Below are 25998 nucleotides of genomic sequence, written 5' to 3' on the forward strand. Positions count from 1 at the left end.
AGCAGATGTTTATTCATCTGAGAGATTAATTTCATATAAACAAAATTTAGCCCAAAAGCAAATATTTGAATTGATGACAATGTAAATTTTGGAGGCAAGCTCTAAGTTGCATTTGATGCTCTAAGTTGCATATTAGATGCATTTGATATATCTCCATGCTGCTTTGTAGCTAACAGTTTATATAGCACTTTTCTCTCCCTCATGCAAACCTTACTAGCCCCAAACATCAGCCATACGTCTTGAGGCAAGAGAAGACAACAACCACCCCACAAGCTCACAGGAATCATAGATGCAGATGACAGTCTATATTACCTTTCCTCTTTACAAGTACGACAACTTAACAGACTTAAGCTTGTGCGCACACACTTTTGTTTCCAAATTTCTCATTAGAAAAGTGGTCGGATCATTTTCCTCACTGTTCTCACTTATCTTTGGAGTTTTCTTGTAATAGTTGCATTTATATAGCATGTTAACCCTATGTCCTTTCAGGGCTCTGGTTTCTATATAATGAAATAAAAACAAATTGAAATACAAATACAAATATTGTTGCAAAAAAACAAAACAAAACCAAAACCCACCCCTAGTAACTTTCAAACAAATCAAAGTAAATGATCTAAGTATTCATGCCACATCTACCACTATATCTCAGTTCCAAGATGATCATGTGTGAAGTTCCCTTAGTAAGACAATCTAGTGAGCCACCTCTTTATTTATCCCCTCTATCTCTTTCCTTTGTTGTGGAAAAGCTAACCTGAAGTGTGTTTTACACTTTGCTCTGGAAGGAAAGATCTGTGACCAGGAAAGTCAAAGACAAAACTAGGATAAAAATATTTAAATATTACACATTAAACATCTACACAATATAACAATACACAGTAAGCACTCACCTGAAATCTGGGCTGCCAAATTTATTGGCCATTCCCCTCTGTACAATGGTAGTACCTGAACTATGTACTGGACTGTAGACTAGAAGCTGTAGCAATGGCTATAGAGCAGGGGTCAGCAACCTATCAGAAGTGGTGTGCCAAGTCTTCATCGATTCACTCTAATTTAAGGTTTCACATACTAGTTAATACATTTTAACTTTTTTTAGAAGGTCTCTTTCTATAAGTCTATAATAAATAACTAAACTATTGTTGTTTATAAAGTAAATAAGGTTTTTTAAATGTTTAAAAAGCTTCATTTAAAATTAAATTAAAATGAAGAGCCCCCCAAACTGGTGGCCAGGACCCGAGCAGTGTGAGTGCCACTGAAAATCAGCTCGCGTGCTGCCTTTGGCACGTATGCCATAAGTTGCCTCCCCTGATATAGAGCAAGTCTGGTGCCACTTCATGACGGTGGAGGAACGGGCTGACAGAAATCCATTCCCATCCAGTATGCGTTACCTGCTACTGAGGTATTTGGGAGGATTTATATTATAGCTAATTTAATCCAATTTTTTCCAGCCTCAGATATTAAACACACAACAATGGAAAAGGTAAGCTGTGTAACAAATCTAAACAGTCCCCAAGTTTAGCAGTATAATGAGAATAATTTTTATGGTATCCAGGATTCTTCAGAAATGTTAAGCCCTGAAAGTCCTATAACTGACTTCTAAGTTTTATTCTGATCTCAAATGACGTACAACATAAATGATTCAATTGATTTCAGAGTTATTACACCAGGGTGAAACTAGTACAAGAGTTTTGTTGCATGGCATTATTTGTGGTTTGTCAGTCATTTACTGATAATTTAGAAGGGCTACCTTTCTTTCTCCTAAAAGCAACAGAAAGGCTACTTTATTTTCCTCCCAAGAGCAATACAGTTCACTAATGAGAAAAGTGGTTTTGAGACATTAATCCAGTTGCAAATTCAATGGTATATCATCAGCCAAGAGGAAGAAAGAAAATTATATGGTGAGCAGAATTTGAGCAAGAGGCATTAATATATTTTGGAATATTAAGTATTCAGTTTTCACAGTATACCATCATTAGCATGCAAAGCTTTAGCATTCTAATTTAACATAAAAATCAGGGTTTCTCCACATGGCTGACAGACCTGAAATTGTCTTGGTTTACTACTAGCAACACATTTAGGGAACAGGAAGCCAAAAGGACATAATTTATATGACCTGCACTGCTAAAACTTAAAAGAATACAAATCATGGACAGCCTGAAGTGAATGGAGATACACTCTGGAATTCTTATTTCTCCATTTACATTGAATGAAGATACTATGAAGATCCTCATGAACCAAAAAGCATAGTAACATCTTAAATAATTTGAGCATTGTATTAATCTTTGTGGCATTGGCCTTCACATCTGAAATTATCTCTGTTTACTTTAGAAATAACCACATGTAACATGTGGAGAAAGTGCTATACTAATGTTGGATATAATGTTTCTTTCCCCTTTCCTGTACCTCAGCTTCTCTCTCTGCTATGGCAGTTCAGAAATTTAGTATTTTCAGGACTCTGATATAGATCTATATCTACTATACAGATCTAGTACAGTATATAGTATCTACAATACTATACTGATAGGAGAGCAACACAATCTCTAAAGGAAAATATTACTAAATACATAACAATTTACTTATAACCCTTGAAACATTTGTGAATATTGTCAATAACTTGTTTACAGACAACACTTTTGCGGTTGAGGATGTTCTCCCAAGTTTTAGTACTTGTTACTATCGTAAGTTCAAATGCAAAAATGTAATTATGGATGCACACATAAATACAGCTTCCCTAGGAATCTTCTCTGGGACGGTTTACCCTTCTCAATCTCTGTGGAATGGTGTCCAAGTCCATGTCAGGGCATTCTAACTTCTCAAAGTTGGGAAACAAATGATAGTGTCACAGCCTCCTACAAAACTTCCCTTGAGTCTTTGCAACAACAGTCTGCAATGCGCATAGCCCAGAACAAATTCTAGTCATTGTCCTCTTCTCCACGGAGAACCTGCAGTTTAATCCGACAAAACTGAAAGTCCCTGGAACACAATCATTACAGTAGACCCTTCTGATCCTTGAGCTCCTGTATTGCTGAATCCACCAATTTAGCAGGCGCACACTCTTATTATAAACTCCTTTCCCACCTCTTGAGTTCTCATTGTTTCCATTTTCTGGATTTGCACTGTCAAGCAACTTGCCTACAACGGAAGTCACCTAAGTAGTTTCAAACAACCGATGAGCACACCTTGTGCCCGCCACATCCAATTTCTGGGTGATTCTAGCCTATCCAGCTGAGTCATCCTACCTGGTTGTGGTCAGTCTGTAGAAAAAAAGTACCCCAAAACAAAAAAAAAGAGGAAACTGTGTATCCTTCACTGTTCCTTCCCTTATTTACACCACTAAATGTTGCAATGCAAAAACATGGGTTAGATGTACAATAGCTTAATTTTGGACATGCCTATATTAAATATATAAGTTCCCACTAGTGATTTTTAAAGCAAAATAGTTAAAAGGGTGAAGGATTGCTGGGCCAATTAGGGACACCAATATTTTTGAACCAGAAACAAGGTAACAGCTTTCCAATGCTCATCTGTTGAGAATGAACAGGCCCTTTTAAGAATGAGTTTCTACTCTGAATTAAAAAATGGCATTGGGTAATTCAATAGTCAGTTTTGCATTGGCTTCTGGATCAAAGCTGCTGATTTTGGCATGAAGATTTATTTCCCCCCCGCTGTAGATGCTAGCCCTACAAACTAGGCCTAGACCCTGAAAGTCAAGTATGAGCCTGCTAATTCAGAGCCTAACAAAGATTCTGCAGACTGAATTTACTCAGCAATATTGTTGGTATGTGACTCACAGATGCCAGTTCAGTCTTCCATACCCTTACTGGCTATGCTAATAGGAATAATAGCTATATCTTATTTTAGTCAGTAAAGCAAGCCAGACTTTGAATACCCAGTTGGTTGGGTGAAAAGGTGCTATTTTTACAGTCAGTTTTCAGAGCAGAACAGCACTTTAAAACTGCAGATTTATTGATTTTAAGAAAGAAGACAAAGAGGTTTACCTACTGGTAACAGTTGTTCTTTGAGAGTTGCCTTTGGGCATTCACACTAATAGGATTCAGCACCTCACAAGTTGCTGTATAGAAAAGCTGTGCCTGTGTGGGTGGGGACAGCTACAAGGTTTTGTGCTAGGATGGCATAATTGAATGTGTCTATAGAAGGAAACTCACCGGCCAGGCCTCCTCAGTTATTTCTCTCAAGGCTGCAATACAAAAAATTCCAAGACACAGATGACCGCAAGTGTGTAATGGGAGACCACTCTTGAAAAACAATTACCAGTACGTAACCTCTCTTTCTTCTTCTGTGGACCAACTCTATGTGGGTTTATTTTACAGCTCAGGAAGTGTCGGAAGGTAGCAGAACATCCCTGCCTGCTCCATTGCATAGGGAAGAGTGTAGATTGGATGTAGGTAGAAGAAAGATATATTCCTCTACCACCTTAGACTCCTGTGTGGAAAAGTGTCCAGCAGTTATGTCATGATACTTCTGCACTTTATGGGACTCTAACACTGTCAAGGTATTATTCCCACTCTGAACTTTAGTGTCCAAAAAGTGGGGACCTGCATGTACCCTTCTAAGCTTAATTTCTAGCTTAGATAGCGCTGCCACCAACGAAAAATATAGTGTTTCGGTACACTTCCTGTCCCCCAAAACCTTCCCTAGGGGACTCAAGACCCAAACCCCTTGGGTCTTAAAACAAAGAGAAATAAACCCTCCTTTCCCCCTCCCAGGGTTATCCTGAGAGACCACTGTGATCCAAACTCCTTGAATCTTAAAACAGAGAGGAATTAACCTTCCCCCCCTTCTTTCCGCCCACCACTCCCCTGGTGAGTTCAGACCCAATCCCCTTGGGTCTTACACGAGAAAAAAAATCAATCAGGTTCTTAAAAAAGAAAGCTTTTAATTAAAGAAAGAAAAAGTCAAAAATTCTCTCTGTAAAATCAAGATGGAAAATGTTTACAGGGTCTTCAGCTTATAAATAGACTAGAGGGACTGCCTCCGCCCAGCCTAAGTTACAAGTTACAGCAAACAAAGGTAAAATATCCTTCCAGCAAAATACACATTTGCAAATTAAGAAAACAAACATAAAACTAATCCGCCTTTTCTAGCTAGTACTTACTCTTATGAACATGAGAGACTGTTTTAGAAAGAATGGAGACAGATCTGGTTGCACGTCTGGTCCCTCTTAGCCCCAAGAGCGAACAAAGAACAAACAAACAGCACAAACAAAGACTTCCCTCCACCAAGATTTGAAAGTATCTTGTCCCCCGATTGATCCTTTGGTCAGGTGTCAGCCAGGTTCACTGAGCTTGTTAACTCTTGAGACATTAACCCTTAACTATCTGTTTATGACAAACACCATCTTGGATTATTTACCTGAAGAGCAAAAAGAAGCTGCAAAGTGACTGGTTACTGAGGGAAGGACAGTAGCCAGGTATGCTCCGAGGGCAACTTATGACACCTCAAGTTCAATGTTATGACCACTGGTATAGCTCTGAGAAGATACTCCTGGCTCTGAGCACTGGGCCTTGTGCCAGGCTCTTAGAAGCTAATTGAGAACCTACCCTTTGAGGGCACTGTCCTTTTTTGTTACAAGTCAGATAACACTTTGGAAAAGATCAAGTCTGAGAGTTGCAGCTCCATCTCTGGGACTCTCTTCATTTGCATCTGCTGCTAAAAAAAAAAAAAAAGCCTTTCTAAAGCCAATCTCCAGCTGTTCAGTAACAGCAGAGTACCCTACTTCAGAGGCGATATCAACCTCTGGCCTTTTCTATAATGGCTCCTGTAAGAAGAACACAACATAGAAAAAGAATCCTTTGCTGTATATCATCCCAGCCACCAGCTCCAGTTTTGATGGGATGCTAAAGAGTTGCACCACTTCTCCCCCTATGGTTTAGGGCTCATCTTTCTTTCTTTCTTTCTTTCTTCATTGTTTGTTCAAGATTCCTGCAGAGCAGTGGGTATCAGATACCAGGCCCTCTCACTTTCCCTGTCTTCTGGGGACTTTCACAAGAAACTCCTATTGGAGAGCTAAGCTCCCTTCTTCATAAAAGGTGCTATAAATGAAGTTCCTGTGCAGCACCAAAGGGGTTTTACTCCAGATATTTCCTAATACTTAAGCAAGGAGATGGTCTGAAACCGGTCCTGGATAGCAGAAACGCCAACAGATATAAAAACTTTCAAGTTCAGAATATTGTCATCAGGGTACATTAACCCATCCGTCCATAGGGGACTGGTATGCAGCTTGTGTCTTAAAGGATGCTTGCTTCCATGTAGCAGTAAAACCTGCCCAATCTGAAGTATCTCCAGTTCTGTGTGGGATCAAATCACTTCACTATCATCCTTTATGGTCTGTCCACAGCAATGATAGTATTCACAAAATGCCTCTTGACATTTGCAGTTCAGTGCTAAAGGGGCTGAATCCCATTACTTGGAATACACACTCTCAGAGAAGAACAGATTTACCAGGGCTTAATTTTGCTGAGCTCCATCAACTTCAACTCCTGGAGCTAACGGCACTCTGGACCATCCAGGATCAGATCCCACTAACCTTACACTTGGGAAGGGAGATGTAGTAAATCATATGCTATTTACAGTAAAGAAAGTTAGTTCAATTCTTCCTGTCATGATTCAGAATTTTTGCATATAGGATATGAGGAACTGTTTGCTCAGAACATTAAAACTTTAAATTACACAGATTTCACCATGAGCTGGAAACAAGATGGCAGGTTCCCTTTCTTTATTAACATTTTTAAATAGTTGGCAATACACATATTTATAGCTAGATGATATGATATGTTTTTACAGCTACAGTTTTTCTTAAGGCTGCGTACAAAGCTAATGCTAGCATTTCTTTGCTACCCTTTCAAGTACTGCAATCTTAGCCTCATATCTCCTGAAATAAACTGCAATGGGCTAGGAATATGCATGTCTTTTTTCAGTCTTGAAGCAAAGCAGCAGAAAGATATTGGCCAGATCTTTTGTCTGGATAACTGAAATCCCTTGCTGATAAATGTGTTTCAGACATCATGCCAAGTAGAAAAATCCCTTGGTCATAAATTCATAATAATGACGGATTCACAGCATTGAATACTCAGCTATTCTCAACAGTTCAAACAAACTTTTGGTTTGGAGTAGAGTAAGTTCTGTCACTGTTATAGACTAGTTGCATCTCTGTCTCCATTCTGGTGTCTCTGAGTGCACTCCCACAAGGACCTAGGCTACAATATTTTGATCAACTGTTCTGACTCAGCAGGTCCAACTGATGTCAAAACATACCACGAAACTTTTAGTGCACAGTAGCAGGGACCACATGGATTGATGACAATAATCCCTGCAGCCTACAAAACCATCACAAAAGTTCTTCTGTACTGAAGTATAATTTGGGTAAATGAAATTCTAAATGTTCTTTGAAAACTCTATGAGGCAATATTTTATTTCTGGTCATGAGAGATTTATATGTAACCAGCAGGATGACTGTCCCAAGTCTATCCTGACAATTTGTCTTAAAGGCCTATTTTTTTTTAAATTAGCAGCTATCCAAGCCAGCGTTAAAGTGCTGTCTAGTCAGACAGCAGTCAAAAAGCTGCTGTCTTTGGCTGTTTGCATGTATCCCATTTGCAACTCCTTTATGTGTTATTTCCAAGCATTACAAACAAAATAAAATGGCTTTGACTTAACCAAAAATGTACGTCTCAATTTATTCTATATTTTCCCTGGACAACATCACAGAATTATGTGCCAAATTTTAAGTCTGGGAAACAAATTAAAGCAAAATACCATAACAACAAGCAGCAGCTGCTTAATGGACATGTAAAATCTTCACATAAAAGTTGTCTGAAAATTTGGAAGATTATTAAAAAGATCAAATAATGGTTTACAACCTTCACCCTTTGATGTCAGAGGACATTCTCCTCCTGACCTTTTGCAAGATTCCTTAGACTCCTAGTCATGTCTTGTAATTTAAACCAAATTTTAAAAAAATCTTTTGGGAGTTCTTGACCCTGGGAAGTAAGAAACTTAGCCAAACTGGCTGTGCTAATGAAATCAACATCATGGACCTCATTCAAGCACAGGACTGACCTAGTGTTCCAGCTGATATATCTGCAAACTGTATTGTACTGGTTCACCAATATCTTTCAATGAATCATGGCCACAAGTAATTCAAAGGTATGTTTATTGGTCCAAACCTGATTTTCGTTAAGAATTTTTTTAACAACCAGTTGTTTCCTTGTACTTTGGGATGACAATACAAGTTTGAGTTCAAGCAAACAAATGAGGCTCTAATTTGGACCCAGAACAATCCTTTGGTCTCCTGAATTATACCTGGAAGCACTAGGGCTAAGAGTAACTATTTCCTTTGTTAAAAATCAAAGTAGGGGCTTGCTTATGGACCATAGGTCATCTGATTTGGAGTTGGATTTTTTGTGGTTAAATCTGGAGTAATGAAATCTTGAAAAAAGTTCAGGCAAGATGGTGGATGGTCAGAGAAAGCTATTCTATCACTGAAAATAGAAGGCTCTACTCATTTGATAAATCAGTACCAAAATGTTTAATTCAAATAATCCAGGTGATACAATATACATAAGAGAACAATTTGGTTTTAGAACACGAGATGGAAGAGTGAACCCTAAATTTGACATTTGGATTTTGGAGAGAGAATATTTTTCAAGTTTAATCACAGAAACAAAACTCCCGTTAATGAATAAAGTTGGTATTGCTGTCTCAATTCAGAGCTTGGTTAACTTCTTCAAATTCAAAGTCAAATTAGCTGAAATTGCAGAAGAGACAATGAAAACATCACCCTAATCTTACTGCTCTTACAGCATTTTAAATTTAATATAATGTTTTTCTTATATGAGGGGCAGGCGACTTCCATTCTACCATGTGGGTGAGTCTATAGTGAATTCTCAGAGCCATGCATTTATTACCTTCTTCTGCTTGTGCAAGAAATGACATGATTTTTTCTGAAAAACTGCACAAGCATATCACTGCACCAATGTGATGCTAATGGGGAGTACAGCACTAATTTCCACTCTTTTCTACATATCTAAGTTTCCTTCCCTACCGCTGTCAGCTTCAAGTCCTAAACCCATACTTGTTGCACAGTGTCTTTTGCATTCCTGCACAAAAGAACAAAATAAGCATGTCAATAAAAAGGCAGCTAAGGAAGAGGTTTCTCTGAGCTGGGAGTATCCCTATTTTACCAAGAAAAAGATGTTATAAGTGATTTGGGTAGGAGGCACTGTGATATAATGATTTAGGCATGAACTGGGCTGTCATCCAGTTTCTTGCACTAACTTGTATTATTTTGAGCAACTATTTACACAGCCTTTGCGCCTTATTTCCTTAGCTGCAAAACTGAGATCTATTTCAGAGGAAAGATGTTTGTAAGATGCTAGAAAGTATTTAATGGAAATTATGGGCAGCCTGGGGCAGAGGTGGGAACAGAAAATGAGTCCATACTTCTGCTCGTTCTTCTAAGTCATTGTAGCTTTTATTTGGCGGGGGGCAGGAAGAAGGGAAAGTACAGTAGTTATGCGATTGTTGTCATTTTTACCTGAGGTCATTTAATAAGCATTTAACTGCAAATAGCTGCATCTCTCTCTACGAAATACACAGGAAACAGTAGAAATGTATGTACTGCGTCATTTTGAAATATCCGTAATTTTTGTATTTTACATTCAAGTATTCAGACTTTAGAAAGCACAAACTACTCACAATATTTTAAATATACCCTGGAAAAACTATTTATTGCACTACAAAATAACTTCCTACATCCTTTCACAAATAAGTGAATTCAATTGAAATCTTGTGGAAGTCGGAGTAAAGTGGAGAAGAGGCACAGAAAGCATGAAGTCCAAAGATTACTTTCCAAATAATTTGAGTATGTAAAGAGGAATTACTAATGGAAACTTCTGCAACCACTACAATGCATATGTTTACTGTTTAAAGTCAGTACCTACTTATCCTCCACTGTCTACTCAACCACACTCAGTAATGTTTTAACATGCTATACTACAAAACATGAGACAAGACAACACACAACCTCACTGTACCCTAGAAAATAGTGCAAAACTACCTCCAAAATCCAAGAGCTGTTGACAGATCCAGTATTTAGAAAAAAGATACATATATTTATACACTAGATGTTAGGTGGAAATAGCCATAGTTTATGTATTAAAGCCACAGGAAAAGGATTATAATGTAGCAAAACACTTGGGGTGAAATCCTGGCCTCTCTGAATTCAATGGAAGTTGGGCTGTTGACTTCAATAGGGCCAAGATTTCACCTCTGGTCAGAAAAATTTATGGGAGAGCTGATGTGTTATAACAGTTCCATAGCAGCTATTAGGGGTGGGGAAAAAGAGAAATCAAAACTTCAGACTCAGTATTACATAAGAAACAGCGGGAAGTATAACGCAATGCAAAGATGTGGTAACAGATTTTAAGACTGGAGGAAGTTGGAGGGCAAATAACCACAAACAGAGAATGTACACAGTGCAAAGAAGGGTTGCAAGAGGTAACCGCTAAAAGACATTAAATAAAAATAGGCAGTATAAATTGGGCAAAAGAACATGTTGGAGAAGAGGTGGGAGTTTAAAACGAACCTCAAAATAGCAATTATTCAAACTTAAATACATAAGAAAGATAAAACTATCTGGCTAAAAGAAGAGCTCGTTAAAGAGCTACGCAATATAACATTGCCTTTCAGTGTCAAAACTAAGTTATCAACCAGCCATCAAAAAATGCAACCTAAGACTGAAAGGGGCTAAATAAATGTACAATCTTTTCATTTGTCCCTTCAGCAAGCAAACACACAGAGAAATATATCACTAAAAAATATTTGGAGAGTACTCAAATGGTCACAATCTTAAATTGCCATATTATCCACTTTCAGTAAGTGGGAACAACAAACTTTTCGCAAGGAGAGGGCAGACAAATCTATTGGTGAGATTATGAACCACAGAGCAAAGAGGAAAACAGAAGCTAGACATAGTTACCTGCCCAAATGAATATATAATGTTTTGTTTTGTTTTTGGAGAGAGAGAAGATTCCTAATGCTTAGGGTGCTATCCTGGGACTCAGCAAATATGGGGTCAATTCCCTGCTCTACCAGAGACTTCCTGCATGATGCTGAGCAAGTAACAATCTCTGTGCGTCAGCTCCCCATTGGTAAAACAGAAATAACAATACTTCCCCTACCTTGCAGTGGTGTCACAAGGATAAAGCTTTGCATATAAACTTCTAAGATAGATGTTCAGCTCAAGTTAATCACTGACTAAACTGGTAGAAGACCCAATAGCTAATAAAAACCTTAAATGAGGAGAAGGTCCTAAAGAGGGGAAAGAGTTTGACATTCTAGATCAATCAAAAGAATCATATGTAGTCAGAGCCCCATGTTTAACACAATTATATGATAATACAAATGGTATATAATTCAGTTTTGAAAATTTGCTCAATAAAACCCAGGCTGTGCAGCATAACCCCACAGATGTTGCCAGTGCCCATTCTTAAGTATCTTTGCTTGCCGTCTGCAATCTCTCTCAAAAGGAGAGTTCAATGAAGTTCCTGAGTCCATACTGCTGCCCTTAAAGGGGCAAAACAAACAAGAGAAATTCTTTGCTAATGAACAATAACAAACGGGAAGTATGAAAAACTGTAAGAGTGGAGAAAGCCAGCAGCAGAAATGGGTTCAGTGTTTATAGGGTCAAAAGAGGCTTGCTGGAGACTGTGGATGCCACATTGCAGTTTAAAAGTGTCACTGGAGCTGCCTGTACCCAAGTCCACCAGTCTTTTAGACTTGCCTGACAAAATACTGTCCCCAGGCACTAGCAGCAAGTGGGAACTCCCTTCTCCATATTCATTTGAAGTAAATATGAGCTTCTGAAGTTCAGCTCCATACACTTCTACAGGTGCTTACAGTTTTGAATTAAACCTACAGCTGATTCATTCACCACATGCACTCTCTTTACAAGTCTCACATCATAACTCACAACACGTAAAAGGATATGATGTTGTCTTTCAACTGGTTTTTAGAATTTTTCAAAGGTTTGCTCATTGTGGAAATACCAAAAAATACCAAGTGAGGAGACACAACATTCCTCTTCAGTCCATTTAAAAATGCAGTTTCTTAATCTTTTTTGGCTCTCATTCTGACCACTTCACTCCTCTCTTTGAGCAATCCGTTCCTCAACAGCCATATGCAATGAAGTGGACCCACAGTCTTGAAGCAGAGTGTGCAGTTTTTGATGCAGGAACACATGAGAAAACGACAACCATACCCCATGTGAGGCACCAATAAGAGCATCAGATGAGACACACCATTGAATTGTGTGTTTAGAAAGCCCACAGCCAGCTGTAGCTAGAAATAAGGGGATAAGCTCATCCTACCTTGCATGGCTTCCTACTGATGGATCTTAAAAGACTGACTAAGGAGATGAGAACATCTATGGGAGGAAGGATGAAATCACTTTCTTCAGAGAATTTCAACTGGATTACCTATAGCAGGAGCATAGAGAGTTCATGTGGTAGGCTGAGGTCTACTCTAATGCAATCCTGTGCAGTGAAAGCAGGACTCCATATGCCAGATTGGATGGTCATCCATATGATGTCAGGCTAGCGCTGGCTGGAAACTAGAATTCCTATTCTATAGGAAATTCTGAAATTTTGAATTTTCTTCTTCTTCAGGATGAGAACAACAAAATTTCTTGGAGAACTAAATTAGTTTTGTTTTTGAAAAGTCAAAGTGACATTTTGATGTGGCCTTATCAAAAAAATTTTTTCCAATAAAATCAAAATAATTTAGTTTTTACTATTCATGTGACTTGTGTTTTTATATCAGTTTACAATAAAAGTTGAAATATTTCAGCTAATATATTATGACACGACAAAGCATTCTGACTTATTTTAAGTTATTTCATATTTTGTTACATAAAATTGATGATTGGTATTCTGATAATTGGTCATTACTATTAAAATTGGTAATTGGTATGCTAACTGTTTTGATAACCGGTAATTTCCTATTGAAAATGATATAATAAAACAAAAATATAGCTGGGAAGCCCACCATTCCCCAGCCTGGGTTCCATCAAATTGGCATATTCTAATGGAAAATATTTGGTTGGAAAGTTTTCAACCAGCTCCACATCAGGTATTGTGTGAAAGGGGGAACACTTGGGTTGCAGATGTCTCAGTTAACTGGACAGCAGCTGCGTGCAGTGGATAGTCCAAGTCTTTGAAATAGGTTCTTCTATCCCAGCTACCAGGTGAGGAAGCTGAGTCCTGTCACAGCTGGAGACAAACTGCTTATTTGTGAACCATCAAATTAAATTATATACTGGGTAACTACACTAAGAAGTTCACTATTCTATTTCCATCTGAAGACAAAGGAACTTTACTGAAGTATCCTGGCAGATACAGATGGAATAGTGAGCTTTTAAAAAAGCACAGAAAAGAAGAGGAAGGAATATATTCTAGGCAGGATATCAGAGTACACAGTAAGGATTTAACCTGACAACAAAAGTTTGGGACACTAAACAGTTCTATTATTAAACTGATGACTATATCAAGTTAAACTATTTTCTATCACGTTCCTGTAACATGAGAATATTATGAACAGTTTGTTATAAAGGTTTGATCAGCTTCTGTTTGGAATGACTAGACTATTCAGGAGTGGCAAAGTCGAAGTCATCCTAAGTGAGTGCTAAATAAAATGTATACTACCTCTTTTATATTACTAAGTATTTATGATATGGTAGTGCCTAAATGCCTTAATAAGGCAGAGGCCCCATTCTGATGGGTGTTGTACAAATACAGGAAGACAATGCTGGCCCTATAATGCATACAACCAATACATTTCAAAAGTTTCAGTGTCAGTCCTGGAAAAGGTTGATTAGTGGGCAGAGTACAGGGGAATTATTCAGTGGTGCGAGATAAATGCATTCTATTATCAGGATGAAGATTACTACATGGACACCACTACCAAACATGATATGATGTTATATCTCATTTGTCTTTTATATAGCTAGAGAAAAAAAACAGTCAATTATAAATTGGAACAGTAATCCATAATAAATCCTCCAAATAGTAAGTCTTACACCTAATGAAATTCCATCCGGGTCAGTATTAGAACAGGCATGCAACAGAAATCAAAATTTACAAGTAACAACAACAAAATGTCAGATGGATAGCCAACAGAAGACAAGTAATGCAAAATGACCAGGAAAGTTTAGAACAGACTGCCATGTTCAAGGAGAGGCGATTCAGTACACAGAAAAAAACTGGGAAGGTTGCACAACTACAACTGACACATGGCTAGCAGACTAAATATGAAGTTTGGATGATATTAGCGTGAAAAAATATTTCTCTAATATTGATCATTGAACTAGGGAGATGAGACTATACAGCCAGACGAATGGCTCCTGGAACGTTACAATGATACCAGATGTATCTAACTAAACCTTCAAGTTGAATATGTATATGAAAGAAAGCCTGAAAACACAAGAGGGGCAGTAAAAACTGTACAAATCTTGGGATTAATAGGCATGCAAAGACTGAAGCTACTAAAAGATGCTGAGAGGAGTGGGGAAAACGTTTAGTGAAAAGGTAGTTATTATAGAGCTAAGTAGAAGGGAGTTCAGCCTAGATGTTAATGTTATAGAAGACTTGTGAGCAACTCCCCACCACGGGAGACAGTCCAGGTATATTACTTCTGATATGGTTAAGCTGAAGTGATGATGTTGTCATTTTTAGATTGTAAGCTTCTCAGAGAAAAGGTTATTTTATGTACTGGCACTACATGAGACACTGTTAGCCCTTAATTATATTATGTAGGCCAAATAATCATAGAATTATAGGACTGGAAGGAATCTCGAGAGGTAATTTGGCCACACCCCTCCACTCATGGCAGGACTAAGTATTATCTAGACCATCCCTGACATGTGTTTGTCTAACCTGCTCTTAAAAATCTCCAATGATGGAGATTCTACAACCTCCCTAAGCAATTTATTCCAGTGCTTAACCACCCTGACAGTTAGGAAGTTTTTCCTAATGTCCAACCTAAACCTCCCTTGCTGCAATTTAAGCCCATTCCTTCTTGTCCTATCCTCAGAGGTTAAGAAAAACAATTTTTCTCTCTCCTCGTAACAAACTTTTACGTATTTGAAAACTTATGTCCCCTCTCAGTCTTCTCTTCTCCAGATTAAACAAACCCAATTTTTCAATCTTCCCTCATAGATCAGGTTTTCTAGGCCTTTAAACCATTTTGTTGTTCTTCTCTGGACTTTCTCCAATGTAAGAGGGTTTTCTAACCTTATATGAGATAGGATTTAAAGTTTAGTATTTCTTCTTGACTTGGTTAGATTTAAAATACTATAAAAAAGCCAAACATAAGGCCACCAAAGGTACCTTTCTCTTTTTTAACTGCATAGTCTCATCATTTTTTGCCTATTTATTTCCTCCTCAACTCCCAATAATGCTGATGGCTCTGCTCAGATAAGGGTAGACTAAAGTGATGGAATTTGCCCAACTAATGAAAATTTAACTATAGAGTTTCTCTGTGTTGTGTTTGATTCAGGAAATATTAGCTGAGAAGAAAAAAATTAGTTAAGTGTTTGTATTCATTTTGTTCAAGAATGTAAACTACAAAAATATTGCTTTTTGTTTATAACCAAGAATGGACTACGTGAATTTGTGGGCCTGATACACAGTCTATAGCATTCTTATTATTATAATCAGAGTTTAGTAAGTAGGAGGTAGTGAAATGCACACGGTTTTCTAGTGATAGTTTGACATAACTATTTAGCATTAAAATATCTACTCTGGAAATGAAGAGCAAGCAGTTTTATATGCTATTACTATTACTAGTGAAATAATGTTTCCCTTGAAAGGAATCAAAACCACCAGCCTAAAATAGTTTGTGTGCCTTCTGTGTCAGTAGTTAAACCCTTACATTAAACATAAATAGGCAAAACACTAACTTGAGCATAGATTTGCAGACCACACAAATAAAATCTATCCTCCATGCAGATAATTCTCTAATTTTCTAATAAAAAATCACAGCCTTGTTAAAAAACTAAGTAACATACTAAACTTATTACTGTCCACTCCCAATTAAATTACTTACGTGCTTTTTCCTGTTCCTTGCCTCATCCCTGTGATTATTAAAATATTAAATATTAACAAGAGATTTTCCCCTCGTAATCAGTCTCAGAAGATACATGATAATCAGACCGAGATTTGACCTTGATTAACTTCATCAGGACAGTATGGTTGTAGTCCCTGAACAGGTAGGTGATCATCTCTGATGAGGGATGCATATATTGGCAAGATGAGACTTTTTCCTGAAAAAAAGAGTCTGATTTACACCTGCTCCTGTCACCATCAGACAGTCTCCACTCTACTGATCATATTAGTTTTAGAAGGAGTTTGGAATCCACCATCTTGGCAAATAAGTGTTTCAAAAATAAAAGAAAAAGGAGTGGGATTTAAAAGGAATCAGAATAGAAGTGTTTTTTCCAAGAATACTAATAAAATATTTTTCATAACCTTTTAACATTTAAGTTGAATTCTGCCATGGCAGCTAGTGTATAGAAACTTAACTCCTTGTGACAACTTTTCATTGAAATAGTTAATTTAGAACTACAATTCCTATCAGTGGTTTCTAAAAGTCTATCTCCCATTTACTAGAACTGCCACTTCCAAGTAATCTACGAAATTATTAATGTTATAGAAAAATGAAGGTAAAAATAAATAATGTATAACTAATGTTTCACAAGGTACATCCCTTTATTTCTATAATCACAAAATCATGATTTTGTACAGGAATGTGTAAGTGAACATTAATCAATGCAGTTAAATTTGTTTAATAAAGATCAGGTAAACATACTACAGAACATACTGTATTGTAAAGAACAAAAATATTGTAACTTTCTGGCCTTGCAGTGCACATTTTAGTGCAAGTATTAAGACACAATAGTGTTCAATTCAGCAAAATATTGCAGAATATCATGCCACAGTCCACTTCAAAGAGGGTCAGGACATGCAGCTTGTTAATAAAATGCTGTAGTATATAAAAAAAGACATGGTAATTCATAAAATATATAGTGGTTTATTTGAATGATTTTAAAGTGATTTCACTGTGGAATTTAGCTTAACCAGGACAAACATCCAAAGTGTCTTCTGGTTTGGAATATTCTCCTTTCTAGGCAATGGCTTTGGCTTCAGGTAGGAATGCCTCCCAGTATTTTATCAGCTTGAAGAAAAGGAAGAAAAAAAAAGTCAGCATTTTCCAAAAGCACATTTTCTGCCAACGTGGCAATTGCAGGAAAGCACCTAGTAGTAATGTTTACATAAATCCATTCATTACTATGGAGTAATCTCTAAAAGTTGACACTTCAGTCATTTGTCTTTACACAATAAGCATGCATATATTTACAAAAGTAGCTCTCCTCTAGGCAGATTTCCCACTCCACTTCTAGCAAATGTGATGGGGTGAGATACTTTGAAAGAATTTGGATTCATGTAAAATGGAGAATTAGGATACTTTACATGTAATGAGAAAGAAGGTTTTCCATCCAAAATAGCATTTATACATTACGCACATGGGAACTGAACCTACTCTTAAGATAATTTTATTGTTGTTCGACATTCAGCATTTGTATCTGTCAGGTGAATAAACTAAAATCCAAACACTTAATTTCTAAAACTAAAATAGACACTTCTTCCATAATAATTTATAAACACTTCACTCTATGACTAAAAAAATTCCATGCCTCCAATTTTACTTTTGAGATTAAGAAGCATACAAGTGCCCTGAGTGAGAGTACCTATATTATTTTATAGTTTTTGCATACAAGTCCAATGTGGCTGTTGCAAGAAAAAGCAAACTGTCTACAGCCCATCCACACATGAATAAATTACTTCAGTCAATCACTGATAGAAAAAACAGGACTAGGAGCATTTTTCTCCCCTGTAAATATATTGAAGCGAGGGAAGTTTAAAAAAAGGTTACCAGTAGTAACGTGGATGAAAGACAGCACCACTACTCATATAAGTGTAGTTCTGTCTCCTTCCCACCCCTCCAAATCCAACCTAGAATGAGGTCAGTTTTTAATTTTTCTAAATTTTACTAACACCATTTATAATTGAAAAATTCTCATAATCAGAGCTTCATTTTAGGTTAGTAACGAAACCTCTGGAATGAGTTCCACAAAGTTTAGCTTACCTGCTGTTGTGTTTGCACTAATGATTCTAAGTACTTGATAATAACAGTTTTAAAGTCTTTCACTCGTTCCTTCTGTTAATAAATGAAACAGATTAATTCTGATAGATTAACGTAAATAACCGATTTTTTAGAATACCATATTGCTATTATATCATTACAGCAAATGAGAATGTCACTGAATTTGTAAAACAGTTATACATGCCTCAAATCTTCCCACTTCTTTGCGTATAGTTTTGGAGATCTGTTCAAAGTCTCTCTCCCCTTGCTGAACTTTTGTCTCCCACTGGCAAAGGAAAATGTGCACAAGACAAAACATTATGTTACTCATTCACATACCGAGAATAAGCAGACAGTTCTATCTATAATCTACCAGTACTAATAAATTAAGGAGAGAAAGCATTTTATTTCAACAAAATGCTATTTTCTTGGAGTTGAAAAGTAAGAGTATTTAATTTAAATTTGACAAAGCAACATTTCAGGGAAACTCAAGGTAGTGGCCATGTCAATCCAACTATATTTTACATTGAGGAATGCCAAAAAATTCTGTCATTTAACAATATCTCCTCCTTTAGAGCTGATTATGCAGACTTGAAATTTTTGTTAGCAAGAGCCCATTATTCACAGCAAACTCTTCCTATATCAGTTAAAATATCCTTTAGTGAAACCTTTGATGGCACTGCCTGTAAAAGGAGCATCCAATTAAACTAAATTACCTAAAAAGTTTTAAAACCTTAAGGTGCCACACTTAGTAGCATGCCATTAATATTTCATTGCCACATACAGCCTGGTTCAGGATCACTAGTTATCCCCAGCTTATGGAGAAAACTCCATAAGAACGGCCATACTGGGTCAGACCAAAAGGTCCATCCAGCTCAGTATCTTGTCTGCCGACAGTGCCCAATGCGAGGTGCCCCAAAGGGAGTGAACCTAACAGGTAATGATCAAGTAATCTCTCTCCTGCCATCCATCTCCACCCTCTAACAAACAGAGGCTAGGGACACCATTCCTTGCCCATCCTGGCTAATAGCTATTAATGGACTTAACCCCCATGAATTTATCTAGTTCTCTTTTAAACCCTGTTATAGTCCTAGCCTCCTCAGGTAAGGAGTTCCACAGACTGACTGCGCTGTGTGAAGAACTTCTTTTTATTTGTTTTAAACCTGCTGCCCATTCATTCATTTGGTGGCCCCTAGTTCTTATATTATGGGAACAAGTAAATAACTTTTCCTTATTCACTTGCTCCACATCACTCATGATCATATCCCCACTTAGTCTCCTATTTTCCAAGCTGAAAAGTTCTCTTTAATCAGTCCTCATACGGGACATGTTCCAAACCCTTAATCATTTTAGTTGCCCTTCTCTGAACCTTTTCTAATGCCAGTATATATTTTTTGAGATTTTGTTGCCCAATCACTTAGTTTTGTGAGATCTTTTGAAGTTCTTCACAGTTTGATTTGGTCTTAACTATCTTGTGCAGTTTAGTATCACCTGCAAACTTTGCCACTTCACTGTTTAACCTTTCTCCAGATCATTTATGAATAAGTTGAATAGGATTGGTCCTAGGACGGATCCTTGGGGAACACCACTAGTTACCCCTCTCCATTCTGAAAAGTTACCATTTATTCCTACCCTTTGTTCTCTGTCTTTTAACTAGTTCTCAGTCCATGAAAGAATCTTCCCTTTTATCCCATGACCACTTAATTTACATAAGAACCATTGGTGGGCGACCTTATCAAAGGCTTTCTGGAATCTAAGTACACTATGTCCACTGGATCACCCTTGTCCACATGTTTGCTGACCCCTTCAAAGAACTCAATATACAGCATTGCCAGGTATGGTATCTTGTCCATAACTGCTGTAGCCAGTTTTCAGAATCTGCTCTCTTGCCTGCACAAACTGAGCTACGATGTGCACAGCTGCTGCTGATTGTAAATTGAGAAGATAGAAAAAAAGGCTTGCAATTCTCAATGCTTGCAGCCTATTACACTTTCATACAAAGAGGCTTCAGGTTTTAAGAAACATTCGGAGGCTGAGATTGACAAATTTAGTTTCAAGTTGTAACTGAAGTATGGGGATCAGCTGCCTGGTATAATCATCTTCCTGTAAACCAACCAACAGGTCAAACATACCAAAAATTTAGTAAGATCAATCTATATTACATTGCCAACAGGAAAATATTATTCCCTCACCCCAGATAATTCTATAAAAAGGTGATATTCAATATTAAGACCATAGCAAAGGATGCACTGCAATATATTTTGCATCAAGGAACAATGCTTGAACAGTTTTATAGCTGGAAATATACAGCAAAATAAAAAAAGTTAACATTTAAGTATATTTATTCTAATTTCCCTTATCTTTACTGTTCAGATGCCCATTCTGACATGAATAGGCAATAAGCCACAACAGGACATGCTTCAGGAGGCCATTGATGTACACCTCAGGGAAGATTCTATGCTGTGTCTCTAAGTGGTGCAGTACAGAATTCAAAGCTTAGAGTGCAGTGTTTGGCTTTGAGCCACCTTTGCACGATCCCTCTCCTGGGCTGCTCTGGAGAGACCCCCAGCATTAGTTAGGGCTTGCCTAGATGAAAAGTTAGTGCACAAAAAGCTGGAGTGTAAATCTATAGTGCACTAACACGCACCACAGTAACTGGCTGTGTAAGGTCAATGCACTCCAGTGTGCAGTAGCATGGTCCACATGCCCAGTTAAGTGTGTGGCATGCTAGTGAGCTGTAGATTAACCTTAGTTTGCCACACACTAGCTTTTCAGACAGACAAGCCCCTAGGCATGCCTGGGGACCTGTCAAGTTATGGCAGCCTCCCTGAGCTAACCTATGAGCTGCAGCACTGCCTAATATCTCTACAGTACTGCATCCCAGTTCCAATACAGATCTTCCACCGTCAGCCCTGTGCTCAGCATGCCCTCTGTACTAAGGGGGGGAGGGGAGAGGGAGAGAAGAGAAGGGGTCAATGGAGGTCAATCTTACAGCCATTTTCTACAGTTCCAGGGGAATCCTTCCCTGGTTGGAAATGGAGCTTTTAGGGTCCCTATATGCCACTCCAGTCCTTTTACCTGGTATAAAGGGGCTGAGATGCAAGTGAGGATCTTGCCCCTCATGGGCTTCAGCATCGTGACTGGGAAGTTAACAAGGAGTATTAATGCACACTCTGGAGTGGTTTTTAGCTATTTAAGTATGGCTCAATAATCTGAATACAATTAAATCAATGTCTGTAATTGTAGTTTCTGCAACAAATCTTTCTCCTGTGAAGAAATACTTCTTAGTAGGAAAAAAGGAATCCTGCTTTGGGGCCAAGTAGACCAGCCCTGTCCTTCATCTCTGTTGGTGTAAAATCAATATATTTTAAAAACCTTTTTTGGTGTAATTGGCATAGAGTATTTCCTCTTTTTGGTAATTCACTGTTTTGAGTTTGTGCATGGCAGTGACATCACCAAACTGTCCAGCAGCCATTGAGAACATGGCTGTGGACAATCACCGATTCTCCTAAAAGTCAATAACTCACGAGAGCCAGTGGGTGGTATAATATTTTAGGGAGAAGGCCAAGTTCTATCTGTAAACTTCCTCAAGTCTAATAGGCAATACACTGTGAAAGTGCAGAAAAGACAAACCAGCTTGTGATTAGTGATCAATGAAGCAGCCAAACAACACAACTGAAGATTTTAAGCTCTTTTATGCAGTGATGTTTTCCCACAATTGGATGACAAAGCCAGTACACACTCTTTTAGAGTATGTGTATTAATTCAATTTTAAAAAAAAAAATTGTCCTACCTCTTCAATTTCCTTGGTGAAGCATGACAGAAAAAGTGTATAAATTATGACAAACTTCAACATGTTATATTTAAGTACTTTTACTGAAATTATACCATATATATATATATATATATATATATATATATATATATACACACACACACACACACACACACACACACACACACACATGTATATATATAGGCGGAAACGTTGCACCAATAAGGAAAACATGGAAATAGTTTTCAGATTGTCTTCTGGCTTCTAAAACTAAAATGTATTGCAACAGTCAATTTAAAAAAGACTGTCATTTGACTGCATAGAAGTAAACTAACTCAATAGGTAAAGAATGTTTTTAAACTTTTCCATGTTTTTGTCTCCCCCAACCCACTCTGTAAGAGAGAATAAAAGCACCTTACAGATTTCATATTGGTGTAACAATTGTGCACATTTTTATTTAATTAATATCATTCCTTTTAACAATTTCAGTAAACATGGAAAATAGCAAATGGGTAAGTGATTTATAAATAAAAATCCATATAAAAGTAGTGCATTATGCTGATGAATGAATCAATGGAAAATTTAGGCCTTCAGAATATAAATAGGTAGTCAGGCGTTCAACTCAATGATTACCTCCTTTATCTCATCCTTAGCTTGCTGCAGTTTATCAGGTTTGTTGGCAAGTTGGAGCTTTGCTTCAGCCTCACGTTTTTTCTGTAAAGTGACCTGAGCATCCTGCCATTTCTGCCAACATTTCATTCGATGATCTAACACACCCTGTAAGTGTAATAATGCAACAGATTTTTTTTTGAAGTATCATGTTAACTATGTCAATGTGCTGCAAAAGTAAAGAACAGGAAACAACAACTGAGTAAGACCTACTCTGCATCAGATATCTTGCAAATGTCTCTCAATCCAACTGTCTTAAATTTTTCTAATACAGTTATTATGAAAGATATCTGACTATTGCAGAATGAAGTCCTCTATATATTCACAGACTAAGGCATACATGCAAGGGGCCATCTCCTGTGAATATACAGTTTAGTCTCTATACCCGTTCAGTCCTCTCTCTCTCTCCCAAGTCTGTTGACAAGGCTGCCAATTAAGGAGAGCTAGTACATTAACACTAATCTGTTAGAATCTGCATTTAGACCACCAATTTTGCTTTTATAGACCACTCACCTGTCCGGTAATATGTTTTGGTGAAAACAGATCAAAGTAGTAAGAATTAAGTTTTAAGTGTTCATAAGCTTGAAGTAATTTCTAAACCAAAACAACTTCTGATAAAATGTTGAAAGATACATCCAAATAAATCACTTGTTGAGGATGTAAAAGAGTGTTTCAACAGTAATCAAAAGCTACTGGTACCAGATAGCACAGTTTACACCCTCAGTAAACACTGCTACAATGCTTTTTAAGTTCTAATAGAGCTAAATTTGATATTTTTTGTCTCTGGTATCTCACATTAAGGCCTCCAGGCACATAAAAAAAACTTTAAGACAGAAGTATAGACCCATAACTCTTGTGTTCCACTACAAGCTAGTATCTTATGTACCTAAATATAATAAGCACACCATGCTAAATAGTACAATGTCCTTATACAGTAAACACTTCCTAGGACTATCATTCACATATATAAATTCTCCATTTAAGTGTATACAATGTTTGGGATGTTGGAGAACCCGAATTTGATTAATGCACATTCCACAACAGTTTATATAGTGGGATGCCTCAATACTGGAAGAGGGGGACTTCTCACGAGCGATTTTCAACGCTAGCTTGAAGTCACAGCTCTCCTTGCAACAGTTCTGCATTTACTTTCCCTTCTATTGCCCATGCATTCTTAGCCTGTGAAGAAACTGCAACCTTCAACATAAATCCTGTGTTGCAGCAAGATAAACAGGTTGCATTTTTAAAACAGAGCTTACTTTTACTGCAGCAATAAGACGAATGTAGTCACCGAGCAGTTCTGAGAACACATAGAAGTCAGCAAAAGCTTGTTCTTGATGTAACTGGTCTATTTTCTCCTCAACTTCTGCAAGCTGAGACAAAGCTCTAGATAAAGCAGTGTGGTCCTCAGAGTTACCTAACATGGCAGCACTTTTAGCAAAGGCAGCTGTGTTGGCTGAAAGCTCTGAAAGACAAGAGTAAAATTCAGTGTGAAAGTTTTTCAGATGTTACTCCTGGGGTAAGTCTGAGCCACTGTGCATAATTCATGTCCCCCTGCAGATTTTTTCCCCCTTCAAGAATATAGATTCTGCTGGAGAGACGCTGCAGTTATACCTTTCGCCCATGGAGGTCCGCTGTGGAGCCAGGAGAGAGGACAGCCATCCGGTGGAGAGAGAGGCAAAGAGGCTGCATTCCTCACAGCAGGACCAGGTGAGGAGGCACAGGATGGATGAAGCAGGGCACATGGGGTTGCTGGGTAGTCTCAGACTGTGGTTCAGAAAGGCTAATATGGGGGGGGGGGGGAAATGGGGGCCCGGGAGACAGGCTGGGGCATGGATTCAGGCAGGGCCAGATTAACCTTTTGTGAAGCCGGTGCCAAATATATTTCTGGGTTCCTTCTCAGTGTGGGCCTGGTGCGACAGCACCATTGGTGCCATAGCAAATGCAATACTGCCAGGATGGGCATGAAAACATTTATTCAAAAACTTAAGATATTTGAAGCCACACTTGATTGAGACCTCCACCTGGCCCATAGATAAACTGGGCTAGCATCCATATACCCAGAATACTCTTGAATTTGATTTGTGTGGGTGGGGGTTATTTGATAGTTTGTCTTTTTTGTTTAAGAACTCAGGGCCTGCTTGGGTCCCTGAACACAAGTTCTTAATTAGTACACTTATGAGCCATATTAAGCCCGAATGTAGCAGTCAGTGGAGTTGCACCTGCATCTCTACACCATCATCGTCTCCACCCAAAGTTATGTTTCGTAAATACATTTTTTTGAAAGCTTCATTTTCTACTTTGATATAATAATGTTTACAAAACTTTTTAAAAAGCTAGTTTCTTTAGCCTATTTCTCCCTTTGCCTCACCATCCCTCATGACCAAGTGAAACAGTAAAATTACTGGGGAGGAATGTGAGGAGGAAAATTGCTGGTGCCCATCTTTTTGCAGGGAGAAAGAGCCACAGAGATGCACCCACATTACCACAAAAGCTACCACAATCCAGCCTCAAACCCCTACCCAAACCTTCACATCTGGGCTCTTCTCCCATCCCTCCTACTGTCCTCACTCCACCCAACTAACCCCCACTTTCACACAAAGGCTTTTCTCAATCTCCCTGCTACTGTACCCCCACACTTTCACCCCAGGGCTATCATCTCCCTCCTTTCTGCTACCCCCACCCCCAGCCAACCTCCCACCTTCAACCCAGACTCTCCTCCCTCTGCCACCTCCATCCAACCTCCACCTTCAACCCACTCTCCTCACCCTCTGACCCATCAAACTCCACTTTCACACTCCGCTTCTTCTATCCTCCCCTCCCCAGAGTCACCGGCAACTCCCCCATTGCACCTGGACTTGCCCCACAACTGTCCCTTTCCCCCAAAAACTGTGCTGCGCCCCCTCCTCAGAGTGCAGGGGGAACGCATTTCTGGGCATTCCCACTGGCAGGGGGCATGGCAACCAGCACTACCCAGCCCGGCTGTCGCCGCCCCTCCTGCTCCTGAAGGCCACAGACCACCACTCCCCACCCCTGCGCCATGAAGCTGCAGGATTGAGTCAGTGCCCAGGAGCCCACAGCCGGGCATCAGGGTTGCCAGGGGGCTGCACGCTGGGAGTCACACCCCAGGAGAGCAGTGGAGACACAGGGGTGGGGAAGCAATCCAGGAGCCCCCATCCTGTGCCCCATGGGAGAGGGAGGGTGCAGGAAGATCAGCGCCAGAAACCTTCTTCCTGAACCAGACTATTTCCTTGCTGGCAGAGTGGTGCAGGGCATTCTGAGACTCATAGCGCAACTGGCAATGCAGGTTCCAGGGCCCCAGCAAAACACAGCAACAT

At 38.5% G+C, this 25998-nt stretch overlaps 1 protein-coding gene across 3 annotated transcripts in view; it reads right to left on the minus strand.

The window, feature by feature from the left end:
- Positions 1–16757: 16757 nt before the first annotated feature.
- Positions 16758–25998, minus strand: part of SNX2 (sorting nexin 2) — a 61798-nt gene continuing 52557 nt past the window's right edge. For 2 of the 3 annotated variants that reach the window (XM_030566033.1, XM_030566031.1), the window contains exons 11-16: positions 23920–24125; positions 22625–22768; positions 22010–22021; positions 18422–18502; positions 18220–18291; positions 16758–17247 (exon numbers count right to left, since the gene is read on the minus strand). In XM_030566033.1, coding sequence (XP_030421893.1) covers positions 17197–17247; positions 18220–18291; positions 18422–18502; positions 22010–22021; positions 22625–22768; positions 23920–24125 — 566 coding nt within the window. In that variant the 3' untranslated portion in view covers positions 16758–17196. The remainder of the gene's footprint in view (positions 17248–18219; positions 18292–18421; positions 18503–22009; positions 22022–22624; positions 22769–23919; positions 24126–25998) is intronic. The other variant, XM_030566034.1, reaches the window with a different exon arrangement.

The sequence above is a fragment of the Gopherus evgoodei genome, chromosome 6 (genome assembly GCF_007399415.2).
Source record: "Gopherus evgoodei ecotype Sinaloan lineage chromosome 6, rGopEvg1_v1.p, whole genome shotgun sequence".
Classification (NCBI taxonomy): domain Eukaryota; kingdom Metazoa; phylum Chordata; order Testudines; family Testudinidae; genus Gopherus; species Gopherus evgoodei.